The following is a 26,185-nucleotide window of genomic DNA, read 5'->3' as shown; positions in this document are numbered from 1 at the left end:
TGAGGGGTGAGGTAGGGGGCAGCCAGGTGAAATGGGAGGGGGTGGATGGTTGGGCTTAAGGGCTCCCTTCTGAGATGTCTTGCTCACCTCCCACCCCTACCTCTCCTGTAGCGTTTGAAAAATGCCACAAAGCCAAGCAGAGACTGGGGCCCCGCCCTCCTGGAGCACCGGACTGGGCGCTATGCCCCCATCATCCTGCCCTCTCCTGAAGATGGGCTTGAGGTCCAGCCACTGCACCCGGACAAGGCCCAGATCCCCATGGTGGGCAGTAATGGCTCCAGCCGTCTGCAGGACTCCCGGATATGAGCACAGCTGCCGGGGAGTGCCCCAGCCCCACCGTGTGCTCCCACTACAGAGACTGGGGAGGCAGTTGACAGGTGTCACTGCCTGTCCCCACCATGCCCTGACCAGGGCGGCTGCTGTCACCTTGGCCACCACTGCTAGTGCGGTCATTTGTGCTCGTGTCCCCAGTGTTTACAGGTCCTTTGGATGCCAAGATGGGAGTTGGGGGTGCGGGGAAGGGAGAAGGCAGGGTTGCTGGTGGGGCGCCAAAGCACTTTGAAGGGGTCTCAGGCCAGGTCCCCAGAGGCCTGCTGCGCTTTAGGTGGCCTCTGATGCCCCCACACTCTTCCCTGAGCTGAGGTTCTGTGTGGGCCCCCTACCTGTCCCTGTCCTTGGGCCTCCAGCCTCCTGTCCAGTGTTCCTGCCCTCAGAGCAGACCCCAGCCTCTGCCCAGGCAAACTTGGATGTTCCTCCCTGGGAACAGGGTGAGGGGATGGGGGCTGTGCAGTGTTACTTGTCAGGCTACGCCCCCAGCCGTTTGTCTGTGTAATTATTTTTGTAAAAGTTGTCTTATCTGTGGTTGCCACCTCCTTGCCCCAGCCTCAGGCCCAATCTGTCTTCCAGGTCGGCCTGCACCTCACTCAGCTGCTCTGGGGTTTCCAAGCCTCATTCCAGCCCTGCTGCCAGGCCTAACAAGCAGAGGCCCGTGACTCAGCAGCCTGCCCAAAGCACTGGTTTCTGGGGGTCAGGGGTGGAATGCTGCTCAGCAGGAAGTTTGAGCCCAGAGCCCTGGGGAAGGGACCCTACATGACAACCCCTTGCCCTCCTTCTACCAGGCTAAAGGCCCAGTCTTCCCAAGTTGGGCTGCCCTTGTTCACGTGCCAAATGGCTCCAGCCTGTGTGCACCATCCCCTTTCTGGAGCCAGAGCTCCTCCTCCCAAGCCCTGAAGTGTCTATCTGTCCATCCTCTGTGCCCCTCTGTGCAGTGACAGCCCCAGAAGAGCCGCCTCTAATTTTCTGTAGCAATAACGGTGCGCCACCCATCCCTGCCCATCCATGCACCACTAGGATTTTAAAGTCCATAGATTTTAATGAAATTTCTATTCCTGTCTCTGAGCTGCTACTGTGCTTTGTCTGGGTGCCCTGGAGAGGCAAGAGTTGGGGTTGGGATGAGACCTCTGCCCAGTCTACACTCATCAGGCTTCTCTGGAAGCCTCAGAGGAGAAAGGCCAAAGGCTATGGTGGTCAGGACCCGATACTTGGTGACAGGGTGGGGCGAGGGTCAGACAATGGACAGCCCTGGGGTCCCATCCAAGACTAGGTCCGAAGCAGGCTGGGCCATAGCAGCTGAGAAGCAGCAGTAGCAGACGGGGTGAATTCCAGCAGAAGCCAAAGTCTTCTTTGTGCCAGCCCATCAGGTTGGGGCCTGGGGCAGTGCACAGGACACTGAAACGGAAGCTGGCCTTCTCCTGGAGCTGTACTGTAGCTTCCTTCCCCAGCGGCAGGCAGCAGCCAGGCCTTGAGGCCTGCGTTCCAGAGGAGGAGAAGGTAGGTAGCGCTGGAGAGGCCCAGCCCAAAGACCAGCAGCTCCATGGAGGTAAGGCAAAGGTCTGAGGCTCTGGCTGGAGGACCCCAAGGGCTGCTGCCTGAACAAGGAATAGCCATGAAGGGCCACAGCCTGACCCTCAGCCCACCCTGTCCAGCAGTCCCTCTGCTCTGGTTTACCTGTGGCTTGGGGAGACGCAGGAAGGCCTCAGAGGCGCCTGCAGCTCCTGTTGCATGGCTGCCTTCTGCTCCCTCAGCTCTGGAGGAGAGGCCCGTCTGAGACACGGCACCCAGCCCTTCTAGGGTATGCCTAGGAGTGGGGCAGGCAGGAGGCCGGGCACTCAGGGGTCTGCTCAGGTTCCTCACCTGCCAGGGTAGGCTCTAGGGTTGCTTCAGAGGGCTGGGATGCCCCTGTATACTCCTCTTCCAGGCAGCGCTGTAGGGAGAACTGGCTCAGTGCTCTTGTCCCACAGTAGGTGGGAGAGAGCAGGGCAGAATGCAGAGGCCAAGATCTCCTCGGCAGGGCCCAGGAACCACCTGGGGACAGCCCCAGGAACACTAGCCGCCCTGAAAAGCCCAGCTTAGCGAGGTAGTGGCTGGCCTAGACCCAGACTTAGGGAAGGGAAGAAGGCAGAAGACTGGGGAGCAAATCCAGCAGGTTAATCTAGAAGTGCTGACCTTGGACTTAGGGGCTTAACCAGAATCTTGGGCTTCTGCATTCACACACACACACAAAATGCACCCATGAGAAGTGGATACAGGGCTCAACATAGCCTTTATATGCACGTACACACACAGGCACACATGTACACGGGCTCATTCACCAGGCAAGGGGTGGCTGTGTCTACACTCAGTAGGAAGGTTGAGAGGTCAGGAGGACCCAGGGCTGCAGCTCACCTGCAGGACAGGGATCTCCTGCTCCAAGATGCAACACTCCTCCTGCAGGAGGCCCCTGGGACACGTAGGGAGTGCAGCAGCCAGAACCAGTGCCACAAGACTGGGTCTCAGCTAGACCCTCCAGGCAGCCCCGACCTCCAGCCTCACCAGGAGCCCCCTCCAAGGCCCTCCTTTCTCAGCCCACTTTGCCATCTGCTGCCCAGCACAGCCATCCAGCCCCTGCCAAGTCTCTTCCTGGGCAGAATGTGTTCTCTCCTTACATACCCTCCAGCACCCAAACTAACGGGCACCATTATTTCTTCTGTACTACTACCCTGGGCTTGCAACCCCGCCTGCCTCCATTCTCCCCCATGTCACAGCCCTTCCCTTACTTAAAACTCTTCTGTGGTTTCTCCCCACCCCAACTCAAGATAAAAATCCCCGGGCCCTGGCCCTGGTTGGCATTCCTACTTGCCTGCTTCCTGGCAGCAGCCTCAACAGCCCCACAACCTGTCCTTTCCACCTTTCCGCCTCACTCTCCTGCTCCCTGCACCTACGCAGGTATGCTGCCTCCCTTTCCTCTCTCACAGTCCCAGCACTTCATCTACCCGGCTCCCTCCTCCCTGCTTCCACCCCCACTACACACTCGGGGCCTCACCTCAGGTGTCCAGCAACCTGGTCAATGTTGGACACGTCCAGTTGGTCCTTGACGACACTGAGGTCTCTGTGACTGCTGCTAGGAGATGAAGTCAATATAATTCTCTCCCTGTTGCCTCCCCCAAGGCCTTCAGGACACCAATGCCACGTCTCCTAGATGATTTTGGGTCTTTTCTGACAAAAGCAATATTCTATAGTGTAAAGAGGAGGAGTGCTGGGGTCTAGGTTTGCAAATGGGCGCTGCCACCTTTGGGCAAATTGATGACTCTGAGCTTGAGTTTCCTCCTCTGCAACATGGGAACATCGCCTATCTCACAGGGTTGTGTGAGAGTGAAGAATAAGTGGCTGCCATCCACTTCTTATGGACATGTCCCTGACCGTTCATCTCATTCATTCCCCAGCGCCCTCTATCCTGGCCCTCACTCTGTTCTGTAAGCCTGAGGAACAAGGGAGTACTGAACACAGCCTCCTTTCCTCCCACCCACGTTTCTGTGTCCCCTCTTCCTGAAAAGCTCCTCTCTCTTTCATCTGCTCTTGGGAATCCAAAACCCAGATCAGACCAGTCACTTTCTCCATGAAGCCTTGCCTGCCCCTCGGCTTGGCGGGTGTCTCCTGGGCTTCTTAGCCCTCATGTGTGTTCACATGTAACACACATGGCTGTAGAGGTGTCCAGCCCCAGACCAGGGGCTCCTGCGTGGAGCCAGACAGGACCCACCAATTAGCTGGGGCCCTGTGCCGAGCAAGGACAGCAGCACCCTCCTCCCCTATGACCACTTTACCTGGGTTCACCAGCTCTCATCTGGAATATCTCTGGTCTTCGAAAATCATACGTGGGTTCCTCCAAGGCAAAGTGCAGGACCCTGGGGTTATACTGGGCCCAAGCCTCGGTCTGGTCCCTGCAGAAGGGGCACATGAAGGAAACTCAGGGGCTCCTTCCAGGGAACCCCAGGAAAGGCAACCCTGGCCCCTTGTCAGGTGCAGGGCTAGCCCATCTGAGTTTAGGGGACCAGGCCCAACCCCAGATCTGAGGCTCCCACCTGCCCTCATAGATGGCTTTCTGGCGGAGACCTTGGAGCAGCTGCCGTAGTTCCTGGCGCACGAGGTCTCTTTGCAAGGGCGGTGGTGCCAGAAGGGAGGAGGCGTCAGAGGTGGGGCGGGAGCCAGGGGATCGGGAGGATCGAGCCTCTCGGAGCAGGGACCGTAACATCACCACCTGCAAGGAGAACTAAGACACCTTGCGACTGGGGAGGGAAGTAACGGAGGTGAGAACGACTGAGAGGAATGAGGGGAAAGGCAGAGCCAAACAGGAGAGGGCTGGGGGGACTTGTGAGATCCAAGAGGATCTTGAATTACCCGGCGGAGCCAGGAACCCGGAAGAGGCGGGGAAATCACCCGAGTGGTGGGATGGACCTGGGGTGTGGCCCACCTTCCCACTCGCCCTACCTCTGCCCTCAGCTCCAGGCTCAGGTCCACCGTTGTCTCCCCCAGAATCCTCTTCACTTCGGGCCGCTCCGGGAATGGAACATGCTCCTCTACCAGCTTCCAAATCGATGGGGAGTCCCCGGACATGGTCCGCCAGTGCCGCCACCCTGGGACGCGTGGCCCCAGGCTCGGACCTGCTGGACACGCCGCAGGTCCTTCGGGCCAGGCCACGCCCACAGCCCCCTCCTAGCCTCATAGGCCACGCCCCTACCCTGTCCTGCTTGCCGGCGGCTTCCAAACACCACCCTTGTTCTGCCATTGGGACCCACAGTCGAATTACCCGATCCGGAACCGCCAGTTTCTGGCTGACTCTCGGGGGCCGCGGTCCCTGGTCTCAGCCTGCAGAAGTCGGAGTGGAGACCAGGGCCCTAGCCCCGCCTCTTCCGTGAGGCGGTCACCCGGGAAACTGTGCCGCTACCTCAGGCCCCGCCCCCCGCCTCTCCGGCTCTGGAACGCGAGGCACACTGCTCGCTGGGAGTCGGACCCACAGCTGGTAGGTGGTTTTGGAGTCTGAACCATCCACAGGGTCCTGCCCCCAAATACCTCGGACTCATCCCTGACCACTTTCAGCTTCAGGACAGATGAATGAACCGAGAAATGTGAACCCACTGGGTTTATTACTTCGTTGCCTCTTGGCTCAGAGGCAGTGCAGAGTAAGCCTTTCCCCTTAGAGCTGTCATAAGTCTAGTGAGCACTGCGCTTGGAGCGGCGGGAGTGGGGGTAGAGTCGGGGCAGGGCAACTCAGGCTAGACCTGGCCTAACCGACAGTTTGGGCCATACGCCTTCCCATAACGCACCCAGGGTCTGGATCCAGGGACCCAGATTCCCATCCCCAAACAGACAAAGGGGCTGCTCCATTCACGTTTTTTACTAAAGCACCCACACAAGTTTCTGTGCAATATACAAACACAAGCTGGCCCTGGGGCTACTGCCTTCTCTCTGAGACAGGAGGTGGAAACCAGACTGATCCAAGCTCCCACCTGCCACCCATGCAAAGCCCAACCCCAAGATCCCAGGCAGTAACACAGCACCCCCTCTGGTCCCCTCCTGGGGCTGTTCCTCAGCAGGGGGCCACCAGAGCTTGCCCCCTACAATGTTGAATGAAAAAGGTTTCCCCTCCCCTGGGAGCAAGGGGGATCCCCAGGTCTGAGAAGTCCCCCTGGAAGTGGCACTGCCCCCTAGTCATACCTCCCATTCTTCCAGGCCCGAGAGGACTCAAGGGAGGGGAAACTGAGGCACAGAGAGGTGGAGTGACCTAGCCCAGGCCACTCGGTGAGGCAGTGCAGGGGCTGGCCCAACCCTGACAGTGAGAGGAGCTGGGCTGGGGAGGAAGGGGCAAGGAGGGTTGACCCCAGAGGGCCACACTCGAGGGGCCTGCTCAGGATGGAAGGCCCCCAAAGTGGGTTCTGAAACTTCCAGGTGCAGCTGGGGGGGCCTATTGAAGACCCTCAGAAAACAGAGCCCAGAGTCTCAGTTCTGGGGGATCCCCTACAGAACAGCCACCAGCCAGGCTGTAGGTCAGTCCTCTGGCCAGCAATCCTTGGCACAGGAGCCTTTGTCCTTCAGTGTCAGCCCCGAGGGGGCCATGATGGAGGCCGTCCAATGTCCACTGTGATGTTGGTGAAGAGTGGCTGCCGAGACACCTCCAGGACCTGATAACGCACTGATGCGATGCCGTCCCGCTTCATGGTCAGCTTTGTATTTTGAATCTTGGTAAACCTAGACAGGATGGAAATGAGTCCAGATCAGGGCTGACCACCAAACCCAGTATCTCTGGGCCAACGCTCTAGCCATCCTGGCTTCTTCCAGGGGTGACTTGGTTCTCCTTGCCATCCCTCCACCCTCCACCTGCCTGGAGCCCTCTTGCTCTTGCATCTGCCCTCAAAACAGATCTCACCCCTGTGAGTCCAGAATTGCTACATCCTCACAAATCTTTCATCTCAGACCTTCCTTCTAAGCCTTAGACCCAGACATGGGGCATCCAACAGGCACCTCAAATGCAATGTGCCCTGCATCAGACGTATCATCTTTACTCCCCACACCCACCATCTCTGTACCACCTGTTCCTCATCCTTGAGTCACTCCTTCACCATCTATTTATTGAGCAGTTCCCATGTTCCAGGCTCTACTCTAAGCACCAGGGACACAGCCATGAACAGAACAACAAGGTCCTTCTTCTCATGGCAAGTCTATACAACTAGGGGAAACAGGTGACAGACAAGGAGCACATCCGAGTACTAAGGGACATGGGAGAGGGAGACCAAGAAGACTGATTTGGAAGGGGTGAGAGTGTGACATCAAGCTGCAAGCAGAAGGGAGACTATTCCAGACAGAGCTAACAGCACCTGCTGACCCTAAACTGGGAATGAGAATTTGCACAGCTGAGTGGCCAGAGGCTAATGGGCCATGGGAAGAAACAGAGTAGGATTAGCTTGAAGGTTACAGCATGTATGGGCAGGGCTCTGTAAGTCAGAGGAAGCAGTTTTTAAAATTCTTTGAACAAGAACATACTGAGGGAGTTTTAGCCCAGTTTGTGAGGGAGGGAGGGGCGGGGGACATGAACTACAGAAGGGCAAGGGAACACAGGGAAACCAATGAGAAGTCACCGCAGCAGTGCAGGCAAAGGACAAGGTAGTAAAGGAAAAAGTGGATGGGCGCAGATATGTCTGGGGGCTGGCATGGAGATGACTGGCTGATGGTTGGGACACGTAGGGTGAGGGGAAGAGGAAACCAGGAGAACTCCTAGATTTGAGGCCAAAGCAGCTAGGTAGATGGCACCACCTCCCACAGTTCCTTCAGCCGGGAATGTCTTGCTGTCTTGCCATTTCCCCATCCAAGGCAGACATCACTAACTGGTGATGGCTATTCCTGAAACAGGACCAAGGCTCCTGGCAAGTGCTTTTAGTAGAGCTCCACACCCATCCTCATGCCAACTGCTTGGTCCTCCCAGTCTTTCTGAACTCAGCTCAGACCCCTCTCTGCAGCCATCCCAACACCAAGCACTCTCTCTCAGATGTCCTGAGGTTTCTTCTCCCAGTCTTCTGTCCCTTCCCTGCTCAGCACAATTTTTATCTGAACTGCTTTTTTATCAGCTCCCTCGGCACTCGGTGCTTCATGCTTCTGCCAAACATCAGCCTGATGTCAGTGCGGCACTCCCCTCTCCTATGCCCTGGGTCCAGGGCAGAATGACCCACTGTTCCAGCCAGGACACAGCAGCCTCACCCCCAGCATGACCCCGGTCGGCTTCCCTCCGGCTCACCCAGCAGCTCTGCCAGCCCTTTGCCTTCTTCAAGCTCCAAGGGTGACCCTTCCAAACCCAAATCTGATCTTGCCTCTTCCCTGCTTAAAGCCCTTCCATGACTCCCAACGTCCCTTGGACAAGCTCCCAACGTGGGATCTGAGACCCTGAATACCCAGCGCTGACCCCCTCTACGGTCAGCCTCAGCCCTCAGAAATTTTAATACCCATGAGTTTTGGGCTCTGAACATATACTGCGCATGCTCTCACTCCAGACTCCTACATATGTTATTTCCTTTTATCCAAACTGGCCTCTTCCTGGTGAATACAGCACTGTGCCCAAGGTAGGTGTGTGACAAATACTTGTTGAATAAATAACTCCTGTCAAACTCCAGTTTCCTATCACATCCTCCAGGAAGCCTCCCACCATCTCTCTGCCAGGACAGCACCTTGCCCTGATCACTGTGTGCTCTAACTGCCTGACTCCCTTCCTAGAATGAACTTCATGTGGGATCCCCAGCTCTGGGCCCGTCTTGCCCACAAGCTTTGCCACCCTATAGTTCTTGAACAGTATCGAGAAGGCCTTTATCTGTATTTCACATGCCCTCAGGCATCTCTGCCAGCTGGTACCAGACAACAAATACTGCCACAGCCTCAGAAACAGAGCTGCCTACTCCAGTCTCAGAGGGGTCAGTACTGTTTCCATCCCCACCCACACGTCCAGCGCTGAGGCTACCTCTGTTAAGTCCCAGGTCCAAAAGCTGAGCCCAGTGCCTGCTATCTCTCACCCTATCTGGCCCCAGTGACATCTGTGAGGACATCGATGAATGCAGTCTACTCAATGATAATTTGAGGCCTGCCTTTACTTTTTAGTCCTAAGAATCAGGCCAGGGGTGAGAGCTGTCTGGGCTAAAGCTGAGCTGGGGGTGTGGAACAGGGATCAGAGGTACTGATTCATCTCTAAGAGTCAAGGGTCAGGGGCCTTGCGATCACCCAAGGAAAGGGTTAGGGGCCCTTGGGGTCAGGTGTGCTGGGGGTCACCTCTGAGGGTTGGGCTCGTTATGCTTGTCCCGGTCGTGCTTGATCATGCGGTAGCGGCCTATGCGGATGTCTGGGCGTGAGATCTTCATCCCAGTCAGGGAAATCCTGGGGACAGGGACAGATGGACTGAAGCAGGCACCAGGAAGGGCAAGGAGCCCTGCCCCGTCTGTGCCAAACCCTCTCACGTACCCAGGCTACTCCCCACCTGTTCCTACTCACCGGTTGAAGATGTCGTCATCCTCACCACCCCAGCCCCAGTACTCATTGGGGAAGCCATTGATTCTCAGGAACTGGGCTTTGCTCAGGCCCGACACGCCTCCAAAGTAGCCAGCATAGGGCAGTCTATTGGGTAGGAGGGCACGCGTCAGTGAGGGGCCTGAGGGGATTCCAGACGGAGGATGGAGATGGGATGGAGGAGAGTGGGTCCAGGGGCCAGGAGCAAGGGGGGCACTGAGGCTGGGAGGGAGGGCCTACATGTGGTAGGGAAGGTGGGGATGGGGGTGGGGAGTTCTGGGTCCAGCTGAAAAGAGAACTCTCACCGGAAGCCAAACTTATCCATGGCAATGGCGAAGTGGCGGGGCTGGTCGCCACAGCGGTACAGGTTGCGGTCATCCATGGGGACCAGGTCCACGTCACTGAAAATGAAGCAGTCGTAGGTGGCATCCTCCTTCAGCGCCTCTAGGAAGCCCACGTTGAGCAGCTTGGCCCGGTTGAAGGTGTCCTCACCATGCTGGGGTTGGTGGAGGGGACAGGTCAGCTCTTGGCCTGTGACTGGCAAGCACCTGCCACTTGACCACTGTCCAGAGCAGCTCCTACAGGCCTACTATGCATCCCCGAACCCCTATGTAGCACCTATAGACCCCTAGGATCAAGTCGAGCTCCTTACCCTGGACCTAGCCTTCCAAGGCCTTTCAGGATTTGGCTCCAGTCTTGTCTCTGGCCACTGCCCTCAGGCGCCAAGGCTCAGCTGCACTGCATTCCTCAGTGGCCCCAGCACATGCCATACCCCTCCTTGCCTTGGTTCTGCTGTCAGTGTTCCCCTGCTTGGAATGCACTCCTCTGCCTGTCAAACCCCTGCCTGCAAGGCCTCCGTGACCCACCCTCCCTGCCACAGTATCATTACCCTTTCCGGCCTGTGTGCTTCATGTTTGCTAGTATCCACCGAAACTCAGATTTAGAGCTTTTACTTCAATCATTCATTCACTCGAGCATGCTCTGTGGCCCTGATCTTTGGCCAGGTGTCCTCTCTGTGCCCCTTGGGATGCTGGTCATGAGCGTCCCTGAGCACACTGCCTCCCTGCTGAGCACATGCACAAAGTGATACAAACAACGAACGCCCCCAATGGCCGGTGTCTGAGATGCAGGAACCATGGGGACTGCGCTACCAAGCCTCAGTCCCTGTCCCCTCTGGCTCATTTGGATCTACGTCCAACTCCCTGGGGAGCCTCTGAGACCAGGACAGGACCAAGCTAGGCTCACTTGTCTCCCAGGAAAAGGACAAGCACGGGCTCTACAGGCAATCATGGTCCAGTGAGCCTCGGGTCCCAACTTATGGTCTCCGGGCTGGAGCCAGAGAGGCTCCTCTACAGGGGGTCTTTGAGTGGGCTCTTCTGGAAGGACAGAAGGAATGATGACCCTTCCTCTCTACCAGCCTGCCTGGGCCTGATGGGGTGGGAGCTGCTCCCCTGGAACCCTGAACTGCCCAGCACCCTGTTCTCTTTCCTTCCTCCCCTGCACCGGCTCTCCCCCCAGCCCTTGGGGCAACTGTCCATTATCTCCTGGTTCCTCAAAACCTCTTACCACCCAGGAGCCCCTGGTTTCTTCCACACGGCTAATAAGCATGCTCAAGTCCCTCCCATCTGGAACAAAAACCTCCCTCTAGTTACCACCCTACCTTTTGCTGTCCCTTGGTAGCGAGGTTTTTTTTTTTTTAAAGGAGTTGTCTCCGTTGCCTATTTCCATTCTGTCAAATCTGATTCTTTCTTCAACCCACTGCAATCTGCTTCCGCCCACACCATGCCCCTGAAATGGCTCTCACTGGGCCCACCTTGTTACTAAATCCACCGGACGCTTCTTGGTCCACATCCTTCCTCACTCCCCCGGCAGAGCTCAGGCACTTGCCACGCTTCCTTCCCGACACTTATTCCTGGGCGCCCAGGATACCACACTCTCCTGGATCTCCTCAAACCTTTCTTGCCAACCTTGGCAGCCTCTGTGGCGAGTTCTCTTTCTCCACCTGTCCCTTGCACACTGGCCTTCTCCGCTCAGGTCTCATGCTCCCTGGGCAGGTTTGGAAGGTGTTGGTTTTAGGGACTAGTATCTACATACTTGTGGCTCTCAGATCCCCCTCTCCACGTCAGACCTCACTCCTAGGTTGACTCATTTGTCCAACTGCCTGCTAATCATTCCTCTCACATGTCCCCTAGGCACTGAAACTCATCACCTGCAGAAAAGGGTTCCGAGTCACGCTCTCCCCCAGATCTGGTCTGGTTCCTGTGTTTCCATCTTGCTCACAGGTGCAGCCGTCCGCATAGTGACAAGCCAAGATAAAAGCACTCACACTGTCCTGGCATCTCTCCACCGCCCGTGTCACATCCTCCCTTTCAGCCCACAACTACTGCCCAACTCACGTGCATGCTCACAATTGCTTTCCTCAACATACTGGTCACCCTGCCTCTAGTCTCTCCATTCCATCGCATGCTCCACGTGCAATCAGAATGATCTTTCTATAAGCAAACACATACTTTGTTCCCCCCTGAAAACCTTACAATAGTGCCCCACCACCTCCAGGACGGATTTCAAGTGCTTAACATGCCTCCTAAGACCCTTCTGGATTTGGCCTCCATCAGCCCCTCCAGCTTCATCCTTGTAACCCACCCTTCCTTTTGGACCCCACACCTCAGCCAACAATTCCTGAACACGAGACCACTTCTCTTTCAGGGCCTGAGTCTTCCAGGTCCCTCTGCCTCCTCCAGTCCCTCTGCCAGCTGATGCCTATTCCTCCCTCAAGATCCATCTCAACTGTCACTTCCCAAGTCCAAGGCTAGACCAGGCCCAGCGGTGCTCCCACAGCTCCCTGTTCCAACTCCAGTCACACACCATTCTCCTGGAGTCTACAGTGACCCAAGTCCAAGTCTGGGAGTTCTCTGTGGGGACGAGGGCCTGAGTCAGATCCTCTCCAGGGCCCAGTAGCCAGCCCTGGCCAGGCCCATGCAGGGCTCAGACAGTGAGCTGACCTCCTGGGCTTCAGCTATGGCCAGCACGTGGCCCTAAGGTGGACTTCAGCCCTCTTTCAGGAGCTAGCTCTTCCTCTCCATGGGCCCTCAACACCTCCTCAGCACCAGCAGATCCTAGGCCTCCACCACCATGGGGTAGGGCCCACCAAAGGCAGACTGGGGCTCATCCCCATTAAGGCCATGTATACACCCGCCAGTGTGCACGCCAACAGACACAGGCATGTACTTGCCTTCACACACACACACACACAAATCTTCCTGTGTGCACACCGACATATATGTACCCCCACAAGAAACACACATATGCACACAAACATGGGCAGACAAGGACCCATGAATGCCCCGAAGCCCACATATGCACCAACAGGCACATGGGCTCTATACCCACGGGTGCTCGTGGGTTCCCTGGTGGCTAGTACCCACTCTAGAGGTCACAGACAGTTACCTGGTTGATGACATAGATGCCATAGCGCAGCCGCTGTCGCCTCAGGATGGGGTGCAGATAGTGGAGCCAGTAGCGTAGGTGGTGTTCCCGGTGTCGAAAGGGGATAATGACTGCCACTCTCTGGGCTGGGGTGCAGTCGGGCGGTGTGTATCGGCCACCCAGGAGCACACCTGGGTTCTCCCTCTGCACCCGCTCCAGTGGCATGGGGGAGGTGAACTCAATCAGCAGTCGGCCCACTGCAGGCAGGACAGTGGCAGGAATCAGGCTTTCATCAGAATCCAGGGACACCAGCCCTCTCCCTCAGGGGGTGGCCAAGGGAATCCAAGAGCAGCCAGCCCTCTTACAACAGACCTGTCCCTTTGGTACCCCCACTGGTCAAGACTCCATTCCCTCAGTCAAAATCGTTAGGTCCTCTGCCCACCCCTAAAGGCAGGCCCTACCCTGCAGGCTCACCAAGACCAGGCGGCGAGTCAGGACAGGGTGGCAGGATGGGAGCCGTGGGACGAGGCCGGACGCTGGGGGCCTCAGGGAGCCTGGAGCTCGGGGCCGTGGTGTTGGGCCGGGAGCAGTCGGTGCTGCTGCTGGCAGCTGCGTGGAGCACACGGGCAGGGCCGCGGGCACTGAAGCGGCTGAAGAAGGCCAGATGCTGGGCGTAGACGTCAAAGTAGAGGATGACAGCCACAAGGAAGTGTAGCAGGCAGAGAAGGAGCACAGCCTTGCAGACGCGCTCCAGCGTCCCCCCCAGCAGTCTGCTCATCCCGCAGGTGGCCTCTGGCCCGCCCAGTGGGCCCGGGCATCCGGCTGCTGGCCTGTGCAAGGGTAGCAAAGAAACCGACACAGCAGGTCAGGGCCAGATGGGCAAGGCTACCCACCCACCTCCTGCCCACTGCTCACAGCCATGGACTAGCCTCCTCACACTTAGCTGCTTATACCTCTGACACTCAAGGATTCACATTCTACCTGCAAACAGACACACATACACAGTGTCTGGCAACTCACTACTCATACACCTTCACACACCTGAGTACTTACCCACGTATGCTTGAATTCCTTGTCCTCACTGATACATGCAAGTACAGCCTCACATACCCTCACACTTAGGTACATGCCCTTACTGCACAACTTTACACACACACACACATTCCCAGGAACATTGACATGTAACTTGACCACACTGGTTCATACCTAAACATGGAAACACATGTACCTACAGACCCACATGTGTACCTGTGCCCCAGAGAAGAGACACCCCAAAGGACAGCATTTTCATCCCAGGACTCATGATCTGGGGAAAGGAGACCATTTACTAAGCTTTGTGCCCATGACTTCACTTAGTCCTTCCAGGAGCTCAGTGGCCAGTGGTTTGGTCAAACAGTTCCCAGTGGCAGGCAAGCCAGGCCAGTTGGAACCAGGCTGGCAAGTGGCCCTCAGCATTCAGACAGCCCCAAATATGGAGAAGGTGTTTATGGGGTCCCTTCTCTCTGGAGCAAGAGATCAGAATAGAGGGTGAGGCACAGGACACCTCTCCCCAAACACCTCAAGGATTGGGATGAACTCTTTGAGGTCTGCTGCTTCTGATTCCCAGAACTGAGAACACTTGGGCCCGCGGGACAGAGATGCAGTACTCAGCACAGAAGGAGAGTCCTGCCTGGGCCACAGCTCCAGCTGTGGTTGCAACAGAGCAGCAGCATTTCTGTGGCCACTTCTAACAGTGTTTCAGAGGGCAGAGCGAGTCTTACAGATACATAGTATCACACAACCATACAGACACCTTGGGCCCAGCTATAGTCACCTGCACTCAGAAACAGAGAACTACATAAAGACACACCCAGTGGCAGTAACAGTAACACACAAGAGTTACACACTCACAAACAAAGCCACAGCCATACCTACAAGCTCTGGGGCATTTCACAACACCTGGCCCCACGTGCAAACATTCTCACCCTTGCTCGGGGTAGGGGTTATGGGTCAGGCTGACCGCCCAGATGTGAGATGCGTTTGGGCAGGACTGGAAGGCTGAGCCGCCTGAACACGTGGCACCGTGGCACCCCCGGACGGGGGAGGCAGCAAAGACCCGGAGGGTGTGGAGCCTGGGGGGTGGGGGGATACGTGGATTGGGGGAGTGGATGTGGGCTGGGGCCGAGGCACGGAAAACGTGAGGGAGCAACTCCCCGTGCCACGAGGCAGGGGCGATCAAGAACAATAAAGGAGGGCGGCCGGGGTGGAGTGGGGGGGGGGGGGGAAGCAGAGGAGCCTAGGGGAGCCGAGGGATGGGGGTGGGGTGGGGTAATGCCAGGCCGGGTTCTGGCCACTAGCGCCTCTCACCGGGTCCTGGGCGGGGATCGCGGCGCCGGTTCTGGAATCTCGGGGCCCTGGGCTGGGGGACGCACGCGCCCCCCTCTCACCCGGCGCTCAGCAGGGGGCGCCGCTCCAGCTGGGGCTGGCTTCCCCGCTCCGGTGGCTGCAGACCGCTCCGTTCCCCATGGCCCGGCCCCGCCGCCTCCCGCCGCCCGGTCAGCAGCCCCCGCGGCCCCCCGGCCGCCTCCCGCCGCCACCACGGGCCATGGTGCGGAGCCGCCCCGGGAGGCAGGGCGGGGCCGGGCGGCGGGCAGACCCACGGACCGGCGGGCCGATGGACCACAGCCCCTCCACCTCCCTCCCGCGCTACGGTGCCTCGGAGGGGCAGGCCTGACCGGCGCGCCCGCACGCGCGCCCCCGCCTGCTGCGCGCCCGCACCCGCTGCGCGCCTCCGACGCCCGCCCCAGTCCGCAGCGGAGCAATACGGAGCTAGCGCGACCGAGGCGGCAGAGGATCGGGGAGGGGCATAAAAAATCGGTCAGGCTCATCCAAAGGGTTGGGTTCGAGGTTTGGACAGGAGGGTGTGAATAGATCAAACCCACGGAGGAGTGGGGTCTGGGTTAGAGCACAAACTCGGCCAACGACGGGGAGTGACCAGGACAGAGAGGTTAGGGATTTGGCAACTCCATCGTCGGCAGCCGTCCGTCTCAAGAGACGATGGTGTAGCTTCTTAAGAGTCTATCTGCACGGCCGAGAATGGCTGTGCAGTCCGACTCGGGAGTGACACGGTATCTGTCTCCTCCCGTGTTGAATCGACATCTTGCGATGACGCTGGAGTGTCCTCTCCAGTGAAGCTGAAGCTACAGAGCCTGGGCAGGGTGATATGGAGGGTCTGCTGTTGCCCATGCAGCAGACCCCCCCTCTCTTCGCAGCTCCTTGATGGGAGTATTATTAAAGATCTGCCACGGGCCAGCGGAAGGGGGGCGCTAGTCCGGCAGGACAGTTAAAGGTATGTACAAAGTTTGCCGCTGGGGCTTCTAGGGTAACAGGAGGTTGGATTAGATTGGACAGGAGTGGGAGGAGCTGGACAAGGCCCTAGAATCAAGGGATCAAATCAGTCACTGGCAGAGGATGTTGCTGGGATAGGCAGAAACAAATGAATGAGCTTCAAGCCCCACTTGGGTAGAGAGTGACAGATGCCTGAGGGTAGAGCCAGGCAAGTAGAGATGGCCAATTTAGGTTTTGCAGACAGAATCCCAAGGTCACCGGACTACGAGGACACTCCCCTCCCTCCACCACATAAATACCTGGGGCCATACCTACCCTCCCCCCATCAACTTCTTCATGTCCTTCAATACAGATTTTAAGGGGTACAGAGTCCTCAGCCCAGCACCCTTCCCATCCCACCCAGGAGCCAGTTCTGTCCAGAGCAGAGACAGTGTGCATGAGTGGCAAGAAGCTGGCATGAGGTTGAGGCCTAAAGGCCTGTTTACCCTTAGGTGAAGGTGGTGAAGGAGGGCAACAGAAGCGACATCGACCCAGACAAATACCACATTTATTTCACAAACACTGGGAAGACAGGCTGGGGGTGGAGGGGGCCACAGGTGCACAGCTGCCCAGTATCAGCAACCCACTCCCCACACTGCGGATCCAGTCAGGCAGTGCCTCCAAGTTGACGGGCAGCGAGAAGTGAGTGCAGGGATGGCCCAGAATACCAAGCCCTGTTTAAAGGGGCACAGCTCCAGCTGTCCCAGGAAAACCACAAATAAATAAGAGTGGGGCACGGCCCCACCCACGCAGATCATCTAGTCACCCATCTTCACTCTGGAGGTCTGCAAAGAAAAAAAAAAGAACAGGAGAAATCAGGTAGGGACAGGAATATGACGGTGACAAATGACAGATGATCAGACCTAACAAACTCATGATGGCATGGTAGACTGGACAGATGACAACAGATGGGAGACGGAACCACCATGGATGTGCTGTGACAGACAAACACAGGTGAACGGGGATAGTCAGACAGCCAAAGTTAGGCTGTGGTACAGAGAGATGGAAAGAAGTGGCATATGGACAGTGCCAGTCACCAGGAATCATCCCAGTCAGGTACCCAGAGTCACTCTCAGACCCTCAGGCTGACCCTTAGCCACAAAGTCACACATTGTCAGATAAGACACACAATTCAGATATGCTGTCTGACAACACATATACACGCAGGCCCTGCTAAATACTCAAACACGCTAGGACAGATTGATTTGAACACAGACAAGATCCCAACTCATGGAGACAAAATAATAGAACAAACAGACTAAATGAAACATACAGACACAAAGCAACAGAGGGGGGGAAAAACAGGACAGTGTATTTTCAGAATAGAAACAAAATTAAATTGAAAGCTTCGAAAGGGGGAAACTAGAAACTAGGAATCAGGTGGTAGAAGCTGTTCAGGGGTTCTATGGTTATAGGTGGAGAAGGGAGCACTGCAGCAGCTCCTCTGGAGGAGGGGGAGGCTGGGTTAGGGACAGACAGAGGCTCCCCCGGAATCAGCACCTGAAGGATTGCAACGATGACCCCAAAGAGGCCAATGGCACTGCCAAAGATCTCCACGATAAGAATCTTCACAAAGAGGCTGGGGTTCTGTGCATCAGCCAGGGCGGCTCCACTGCCCACAATGCCCACGCAGACTCCACAGAAGAGGTTAGACAGGCCCACTGTGAGGCCAGCTCCAAACATGGAGTAGCCTGGGGGGGGGGGGGATAGAAAAAGAGCATTGAGGCCAATGACCAGCCCAACTGTGCAAAGCAGGCCAAAGCAGGTGACAAAATATCAAAATGAGGAGTCTAAACTGGGGGTGGGAGGGAGAAAGCAGGTGCCCTAGTTTTTTGCCTTTACACACCAACCTACCTGCATGATAGTTTCGATGGCCAATGGCTTTGGGGTCAGTGGCACTGAAAGGCTGAGGGAGGCAGAGAAGTAATCAGAAATCACTCTATACACCCTTCCCCATTCCTCAACCCACCCTGGTCCTCCATACCTCAGCCATGTTGCTGATGACAATTGCCATGATGATGCCATAGATAGCCACAGCCTCACAGAAGATGATGCTGGGTGGTGGCAAAGGGGGTTGAGAGGAGAAAGAGATGAGAAAGAAACCAACCCTCCTCCTCACAGAGTCCCCAGCCACCTTTCCCCCACTAGCATCCCACCCCATTAGGAGGCTGGTCAGGAAGAGAATGTCAGGTCAAACAAAACGCAGTTCCCTACCTTACCTGACCAGGTTCTTGGTCTTGATCCTAGGGGCCTTCACTCCTCCTCCAATGATGGATGAGCCAGTAATATAGATGCCCCTGGTGGAAGGGTAAGAAACCAATGAGCAGTGGCCAAGCTTGTCAGTGCCCTCAGGGTGACTAAGGGTCCAGTGACACCACCTATCATGACTCACAACACCCCCACCCCCCAATCACACCACCCCGACACTCACCATGCTGCCCCAACCACAGACAAGGAGATAGCTAGGCCAATGCCCAGGTTTGACCACATGAAGGGGGACGTCTCTGTCAGGAACCTGGCGTGGAGATAGGGAGGAAAGCAATTCAGCCTTGGTGGATTCATCTTCCCATGCACCTAACCCCACCAGTGCTGGTTGCTAAAGCAAAAGGCTTTTTCCGTAAAGGTCCACATCCCAGGCAGCTGGGGATGGGGTGGAGGAGGGGGCTCAAACCATAGAAGGAAGGCTGCAGAGAAGCAGCTCCTAGGGAACCCTTTCCCCGACGACCCTTACCATGCCACGTCAAAGCGGAAGCCCAAGTCAAAAATGGTGTAGCAGATCCCTGCAGCAGTGAGACACACGGGGTTAGGGGCTGCTCTCCAGAGAGAGAAGCTCCCAACTTAAGACATGAAGTTGCTGCCCAGCTCATGAGCCACCTCCTCCAGCTCTGCCTGCACCTAAGTCCAGGGACAGTTCTCGGGCTGCCCCCGACCCTCGCCCCCCGGAGGGGACGGCTGTCTATGCAGACGCCCCGGCTCAGGCCTCCATATTCCGGCACTCCCTTGGTAACACCTCACTCAGTGGCACCACCTCCCAGACCAAGAGGCTTCCTGGCCGGGCGCACTTGCAGGCCTGAGCACCCCGGGCGAAGGGAGGGAGGGAAAGCTCGGGCCAGGCGCCACCGGATCCCACCAGCCCCGTCTGCGCCGCTGTTTACCCAACAAGCTGGGAGCGGGGGCGAAGGGGAGCTCAGCGGCCAGGAAAAAAAGGGGAACTGGAGAGGCCGGCGCAGGGGCAAGAGAAGGACGACGGCCGAGAGACAGTGGAGGGAGGCGGTGACGCCAGAAAGCGACCGGGGCTGCTTCCGCGGCCCCCACCTACCCCCGCCCGGGCCCTTCCTCAAGCAGCTGGAGATCCGGGTCTCCTCTGCCTGGGTCAGAGGCCCTGACAGGCGTGAGGCGAGTCCCGGAGCCCGGGGTACAGAGCCCGCGCTGGAGCCCAGTATCCAGGGGACCCCACGTCCCCCGATGGGCTCCAGAGCGGCAAGCGCGGCCCTGAGGCGAGCCCCGCCCGCCAGGGCCCGGCCTCACCTACGACGATCATGCAGGCCCAAAAGGCCACGAAGACCCCGGCGTACAGCAGCGCCAGCCCCGTCATGGCGGCAACGACGGCGGGGCCCGGGTCGGTGGGGACAGAGCGAAAACTGCGTCCACCGTCCGCCCCGCAGTCTGTCCGCCCCGCACAGTCACCTGACTCGCCCACGTGAGGCGCTGGCACCACGTGACCCGGGCCAGGCCCCGCGGCCCCGCTGTTCCTCTACCTGGCCACGCAGGCGCTATAGGCGCCGGGGCTTATGGTTGTTGTAGTCTTGTGCTACCGGAGAAGTACAGTACTTGGACTCCTCACCGGTCCCTTTCTCGTCTCCAAGGCTTCCAAGACCGATAATTCTCAGCCCCGGACACTCCGCTCTGCTTTACACCCGAACCTGCTCGCGGGCCTCCCTAGCTTAGCCCCCGGAGCCACTGCGGATCCCGCGGGCCTCCGCCCTTGCCTTCCTACCCAGCTCCGCTAGGGTGTCGTGCTCTAGTCCCTCATCTGTTTCCTCTGCCTGAAGCTCGCTTCACAGTGCTTCCCGAGCCCTGGCTAACGTCTGCAGATCCTCAGAAATCCCTTTTCCAGGGAGCCTTCCCTAACCCTGCTCTGGGCTCCCCTCTGCCCTGATGATCCTTAGGAAACTTCAGCAAGATCACCTCACTCTCCTCTTTAAAATGCCTGGTGGCTCCCATGTCACTCTTAAAGCCATAGTCCTCTTAACAACCTACTAGGACTCTGCCAATGTGGCTCCCTACTTCTCTATTACTTCCCTACTAACTCCTCCGGCTGCAATAGCATCCTTGCTCATACCAGCCATCCCTCCCCGCACTGGCTTTACACTTGTTCTCCCCGCTTCTCCTAATTACCCATGTGGCTTCTCTAGAACTTCCTTTCATTCTTCTTTCACCTTCTTCAAAATGCCTTCTCTGACCATCCTGTTTAATATTGCAACCCCCCCCCCTCCCTAACTCTCCTTTCCCAGCTTTATATAGCTCCGTAACACTTGTCACCATTTGGCATGCTGTTTTGGTTGTCCCTCTCTCCCCCACCCATGAGAACGTAAGCACCATGAAAGGATTTCTGTTGATCTCACTGTTGTATTGCCACTGCCTGGCACATGGTGGGTGTTCAATACATGTTTGTAATTAGTAGCTACAAAATAGTCAAGGGGAGGTCAAGTACAGCATAGTGAAAAGTCAATAATACTGTAATAACTGTGTAGATGCCAAATGGGTAGTGGAAGTACGGGGGAGGAACACTGGGTAAAGCATATAATTGTCTAACCACTATGCTGTACACCTGAAACTAATACAAAATAATACTGAATGTAAACTGTAATTTAAAAAAGTTTTATTGATTACATCTTCAAATGTTTTTGATATTTGAGCTTAAAAAATTATTACAATTACTCATCAGCAATATTCTATTCTTTTAAACTCTTTCCAGTTGATAGGCAAAATTTGTATTTTAATTGAATTTTCAGCTACAAATAGTTTAATTTCTACATATTATTTATAAACATCTTATTCATTTTATAACTATTTGTTGAATTTATAAATATATACAACTGTTACAGAAACGGGGGAGTCCAAAAATCCCCGGAGTTTGTGGCTGGGGGATGGGGAGAAGGAAGCGGCTTTCAGAATGCCTCCACACACCTGAGGCTGGTGGCTGGTGTCTTTCATTATGCAAAATTGCTTGGATGCTTCCAAGGCCTCAGATGGATGGGAGGAGTCTTGAACCAGGGGACGGTATGGAAAGCACACAGAGCCTACGTGGGGTTCTGTGAATGGTCAGAACTGTTGGCAACACCCACTGCGTCAGAGGACGCAGTCAGGGATATATAGGCAGCTGCGAACACTTTAGGGAGAGCGCGCTCTGGGGCTGTCTCCCTAGCTGGCGGGTGTTCGAAGGGGTGCTCTGGAGAAGGAGAGGAGATCCACGCGGTTTACAGAAGACAATTTGCAAGGAGGCTGAGAATCCCGGCGGTTTTGTATTGAGAGCTGAAGGGCACCACAGCACAGAAAGGACCTCCCCAATCAGATTGAATGATTGGCAGCCGCTGGTAAAGCTGAACTGTGTTTGGGAAGTAGGGAAATGGTGTTTCTGACCTTCCTATAACTGGCTAGGTTTGGTAGGGGGGAGGCAAGGATATGTGTAACTGTTAAATAAACAATTTTCTTTTCACTCAACTGAACAATTAAGAGTTGTAATTCTGGCGGCGGGCAATCGGACCCCGAACTAAAGAGCCCGTGGGTTTGTTTTCAATTAGGAGCAGCCCAGGGGTTCTGTAACACTTATACATGTATTTACCATTTTCTAAATATCTTTGTTCATATTTTGTACATATGTTGCTTTTGTACCAAAATGTCTAACTTTTTTCTCAGAGGTGTATAAATATCTATTTTAAAGATGTTTATACTACATTTGCAATGTATATCTTCTCAACTGGTTGATCCCTTTCAATTTTGATGTATAGGTTTGTTATAGTGATATACATCTTAATATATTGAAAGTTGCATCTTCTTTCATTGTTTTCTTTAGGTATTTATGGTGTGTCTGGAGTAAAGATTTAATATGTTGGTTGTAAAAGAAAACGTATGGAGAATACATATTTGGTGCCCACCCTGTCGTGGTTACCATAGTCAGTTTACAAATCTCTACCAGCAGACTGGGCACTCCCTAAGGGTAAGGACCACATCCCCCTTGTTCACTTGCTTATTCAATACCTGGACAATGCTCAGATCCTCAGAAATGTGGAAAACAAAAGAGTTGTAGGCCCTGGTTGGAGCTCAGTTGGTTAGAGCATCGTCCTGAGATGCCAAGGTTGCGGGTTTGATCTCTTGGTCAGGACACAAAAGAAGCAACAAATGAATGCATAAATAATGCCCTTTTCAGGACCGGTTGTGCATGGTGTGGTTCTTAGACTTGGCCACACCTGCACCCAAGCCTGCAGCTCCTGAAGTGCCCGGGACTGCAAGAGTTAGCAGTGATTCATCTGTGTCTCTGGCCCCAAGTGGTATCAGCTGCTTCCCTCATCCTCATAGGCGATGGCAATTCCCCGTCTTCCACTCACGGCTCCTGTCACTGGTGTCTGACCCAGGTGAGGCTGCAGCCCTTGCCAGCTCCGGGAACAAAGGAATGAGGCTGAAAAAGGAGGGGACTGAAGCTGAGTGGGCTGAATCTGGGGAAGAGTTCAGATGGCAGTGGAGACTTGGCACACTTACCTGCAGGGCTGCTCTCAACTAGCTCCAGCTGAGGTCGCGGGTTCAGGGCTGAGCATCCAGGATCATTTGATGGCTTCCAGGCAGGTGGGGGTCGGAGCTCCCCAGTAATGAGTGACACATCTGGGATGTCCCAGAGTTCTGACTCAGGTGGTGGGAGGGGCACGTGGAAGGGAGAGCCTAAGAAGGAGATAGATGATCCATACTGGCCCTGATTCCATGCCCCAAGTGTTTCCAGCTCAGGCAATGCCCTACCACTTACCAGGCAGTAAGTCCGCATAGTGTGTGAGGTGGGGAGCCAGCCCTGGAGATGGCCAGGCAGGGTTGCAGGCAGCCTCCAGCTCACACGGTGACAACACAGGCCGGAAATAGCTACCAGAAGGTTGCAGAGCTAGAGGACCAAGAGGACAGGCCAACAGCACAAAGACATCGACCTCAGGGAAGTTGGCAAGCTTAGGAGGTGTGGGCCGCCCCAGAGCTAACATATAGCTTCGCTTGCCGGCAGCTTGTGTCAGGTTCCGCAAGTGTGCCAGTGCCTCACGGTGTCGGGCCACTCCCAGTGTGCCCACCAGCAGCCCTACCACATGAGCATCTCTGGCCCTCTCTACCAGGTAGCGTCTACGTGCCCTTAGCCGCCCAGCCTGGGCACCTTCATCATGAGTCCTCCCAGTGTCTGGGCAGCAGGAAAAGAAGGGCCGCTCTGGTGCCCAACCCAAGAGCAGCCGACTCAGGTCAGGGTCAAGGTCAGGCTGACAGCTGGCCCCAGAGCCTCCCACATAGAAAGCACCATATTCTTCTAGACACCTCCCTGGCGCCAGGGGGAAGCGACGCCCAAAACGCTCCAGGGGCTCAGGCTCTGGATTGAGGGAGCCCACTGGCAGGGGAAGAGCTGGACTGGAGACAAGCAGGTCCCGGTACCGTGGGCACAGTAGAGTGGCCAACGCCTCTGGAAGAAGGAGGTGGTATCAGAGTTGGGGCATGGCAAAGCAAGAGCTCCCTTACTCCCCAGAAGACCAAGTGTGACCCAAAAGCAAAGGCAAAAAATATAATTAAAAAAAAGAAAAAAAAAAAGCTGAGGTCAAGGCCATATCAAGAATTCTATGGGAGTGTACTGAAATGGGGAAATAAAGCACAAAGTAGTAGACCCACCCTCCCTGCATGCACAGGCAAAACCCCTCACCCAGAGCATGGGCGCAGGCCGGCTCACTCAGCAGCACCACCGGAGCTGTGGGGTCTGGGTTCTGGGCCTCAAAGGCTTTGGCACAGAGCTCCAAGGCCACAGAACGCTCACCAAAGACGAATGCCACCGGTAGTGGGCAGGCTAGAGGGCTCAAGCAGGCAGGGCCAAAATGTACAAGGGCCTGAGCTCCAGCTTGCTCAGCCCCCAGCACATCCACACAGCAGCTGTGGGGGAGAACCATTAGTGAGAGGGGTTTCACCAGGAAGAGAGTTGCTGTCATCAATGGGAAATGTGACCAGTGAAGAAAATGATGTTATGAAAATACACTGTCATTGAAAGGCGCTAGTACCAGGAAGGCAGTCATCAATCATCATCGAAAAGAAACACAGCCATTAATTAGGGGCAGGTGCACTGCCAGAGAAGGGGAACACCACAAGCCCTGGATCCCTAGGTCTACCCTACACGCCATCCTTAGCTCAAGTTCACACCTGCCATAGGCTGTGTCCCCCAGAATGAACATCTTCGACCCCGAGGTCTCCTCCAGTCGTGCAGCCACAACTCCAGCATCTCCCAATAGCTGGTCAGGGAACTGCAAGGCCACCTGTAAGCATAAATCACGGAGTCAGAAACGGCATCTCCTTCACCCAGTGTTTCATCAAGGAAAACCTTCCCCAAGTCCCTACTCAACCAACTTTCAAAGACCCTAGTCCCAGAGGTGCCCCTTCCCTATATTCCAACATCCTGATCCTCTGGGACACCTACCCCCAGAGAGATGAGCCACTCCTCCCTAACCTGCCCTCACCCGTTGACACCCCAGGTCTCGGACAAATTCCACGACTCGCTGCAGCTCGTATACTCGGTCGAGGTCCTCAAGAGGAGTGAGCAGCCCCGCTGCCTCCGCCTCCCGCTGCAGCGCCGCCTCTGCGGGGCTGCTGAAAGTAGACTCCATGAGGCACAGCTTAGGTGGCAGAAGGCAGCGGGGACCTCCCTCGGTCCCCGCGTCTTCAAAACCGGCCTTCAGTGGGTCTGAGTCTCTTGGTGAGGGCGAAGAATTAGGGATCAGTCAGTCCACATCCCACGGACCAACCCTCCGCATACCCAAACTCGCATATCCCCACTACACGTGAGCCAACTGGAGAGACTACTTCCGGGTTAAGGCAGGCCTGATAGCAATTGTACCAATCAAGTAGCACAGCTCCCGCCTTCCAATCCTCGCCACCAAACCTGCCATAACCAACGGCCGGCCTCAGAGCCCAAGGCCAATGGGAAGTGCTTCAGGAGGCGGCGCATAGCCTTATGGATGTTGTAGTTCTCTGTTCCTCTTCTCCAGCAGATGGGAGCTTTCGGGTTCAGCCCAGTCTGTGTCTGCCCTCACAAACACCCACTCCAAGAAAATAACTACTGCAGTTTGAGTGGCTCCAATATCCCCATGGCTGTGTCCTTATCTGAAGAATGGGGCTTGTAGCAATAGTACTCCTAATAGGATTGAGTCAAAACAATTTAGATGTAAAACCTTTAAAAGTAGTAGTCTTTCGCATATCACATGTACTAAAAGCATTGCTATTATCTTTATAGTTGGTCAGTCAGGCAAACATTGAGCACTTACTGTTGACCAGGCGCTATAGACCCTCTCTATATCACGGTTCACTTATCGTGGCCTCACTGTATCATGGGATTTTAAAAAATATATTTAATTATTTATCGCAGATTTTTTGCTATATCACGGGATTTTGCAGTACTGTATACATATGTTGTTAAAGTTACGTAAGTTTAAGAGTGTAGAGTATGTTTAAGAACATTAAGTAGTGTTTATAAAAGTGTGGAAAAGGTTAATAAGGGAGTGGGAAAGGTTAATAAGGGACTGGGAACGGTTTATAAATGTGTGGGAAGGGTTTATAAAGCCTTAAAATACATATAAATACTAAAATAAATGTAAGGTTCCTACTTCGCGGATTTTCACCTAAAACGTAATACCTGCGATAAGTGAAGGAATACTGTACATTCTTAGTTTAGTCTTTGGAGTAAGAATTGGCCCATTTTACAGCTGAGGAGACTGAGGTTCCAAGAAGCTAACCACCTGTTTAATAAGACACAGCAAGTCAG

At 55.5% G+C, this 26,185-nt stretch overlaps 5 protein-coding genes across 8 annotated transcripts in view; 1 reads left to right on the top strand and 4 right to left on the bottom strand.

The window, feature by feature from the left end:
- Positions 1–1,393, top strand: part of SLC6A9 (solute carrier family 6 member 9) — a 31,704-nt gene extending 30,311 nt beyond the window's left edge. The window contains exon 13 of the mRNA XM_090269302.1: positions 112–1,393. Coding sequence (XP_090125428.1) covers positions 112–306 — 195 coding nt within the window. The 3' untranslated portion in view covers positions 307–1,393. The remainder of the gene's footprint in view (positions 1–111) is intronic.
- On the bottom strand, positions 1,353–5,215 carry CCDC24 (coiled-coil domain containing 24). 2 transcript variants are annotated; one of them, XM_090269303.1, is made up of 8 exons: positions 4,804–5,215; positions 4,378–4,573; positions 4,140–4,281; positions 3,362–3,436; positions 2,725–2,779; positions 2,194–2,263; positions 2,008–2,086; positions 1,353–1,928 (listed from the first exon to the last, which is right to left on the bottom strand). In XM_090269303.1, exons 1-8 carry the CDS (start codon positions 4,927–4,929, stop codon positions 1,697–1,699), a joined length of 975 nt encoding a protein of 324 aa, XP_090125429.1. In that variant the 5' UTR covers positions 4,930–5,215; the 3' UTR covers positions 1,353–1,696. The 2 variants fall into 2 exon arrangements, with proteins under 2 accessions (XP_090125429.1, XP_090125430.1); XM_090269304.1 differs by having other exon boundaries at positions 3,362–3,439; positions 4,140–4,256; positions 4,398–4,573.
- A 480-nt stretch (positions 5,216–5,695) lies between these two features.
- B4GALT2 (beta-1,4-galactosyltransferase 2) lies at positions 5,696–15,493 on the bottom strand. 3 transcript variants are annotated; one of them, XM_090269298.1, is made up of 8 exons: positions 15,127–15,493; positions 14,745–14,891; positions 13,255–13,610; positions 12,802–13,037; positions 9,660–9,850; positions 9,340–9,462; positions 9,121–9,225; positions 5,696–6,561 (listed from the first exon to the last, which is right to left on the bottom strand). In XM_090269298.1, the coding sequence occupies exons 3-8, from the start codon at positions 13,556–13,558 to the stop codon at positions 6,411–6,413; spliced, it is 1,110 nt and encodes a 369-aa protein (XP_090125424.1). In that variant the 5' UTR covers positions 13,559–13,610; positions 14,745–14,891; positions 15,127–15,493; the 3' UTR covers positions 5,696–6,410. The 3 variants fall into 3 exon arrangements, with proteins under 3 accessions (XP_090125424.1, XP_090125425.1, XP_090125423.1); XM_090269299.1 differs by lacking the exon at positions 14,745–14,891; XM_090269297.1 differs by lacking the exon at positions 14,745–14,891 and having other exon boundaries at positions 15,207–15,264.
- Positions 15,494–16,634: 1,141 nt separating this feature from the next.
- On the bottom strand, positions 16,635–19,858 carry ATP6V0B (ATPase H+ transporting V0 subunit b). The gene is made up of 8 exons (XM_090269296.1): positions 19,675–19,858; positions 18,878–18,926; positions 18,578–18,661; positions 18,366–18,443; positions 18,131–18,200; positions 18,001–18,052; positions 17,647–17,837; positions 16,635–16,931 (listed from the first exon to the last, which is right to left on the bottom strand). The coding sequence occupies exons 1-8, from the start codon at positions 19,739–19,741 to the stop codon at positions 16,905–16,907; spliced, it is 618 nt and encodes a 205-aa protein (XP_090125422.1). The 5' UTR covers positions 19,742–19,858; the 3' UTR covers positions 16,635–16,904.
- Positions 19,859–21,636: 1,778 nt separating this feature from the next.
- On the bottom strand, positions 21,637–25,219 carry DPH2 (diphthamide biosynthesis 2). The gene is made up of 6 exons (XM_090271596.1): positions 24,885–25,219; positions 24,571–24,683; positions 24,083–24,306; positions 23,165–23,848; positions 22,906–23,082; positions 21,637–22,825 (listed from the first exon to the last, which is right to left on the bottom strand). Exons 1-6 carry the CDS (start codon positions 25,029–25,031, stop codon positions 22,701–22,703), a joined length of 1,470 nt encoding a protein of 489 aa, XP_090127722.1. The 5' UTR covers positions 25,032–25,219; the 3' UTR covers positions 21,637–22,700.
- Positions 25,220–26,185: the final 966 nt, after the last annotated feature.

The sequence above is a fragment of the Furipterus horrens genome, unplaced genomic scaffold (assembly GCF_987537825.1).
Source record: "Furipterus horrens unplaced genomic scaffold, mFurHor1.1.pri manual_scaffold_3, whole genome shotgun sequence".
Classification (NCBI taxonomy): Eukaryota; Metazoa; Chordata; class Mammalia; order Chiroptera; family Furipteridae; genus Furipterus; species Furipterus horrens.
Note: the sequence above shows the minus strand (reverse complement) of the source record. Positions and strands in the feature narration are given on the sequence as shown.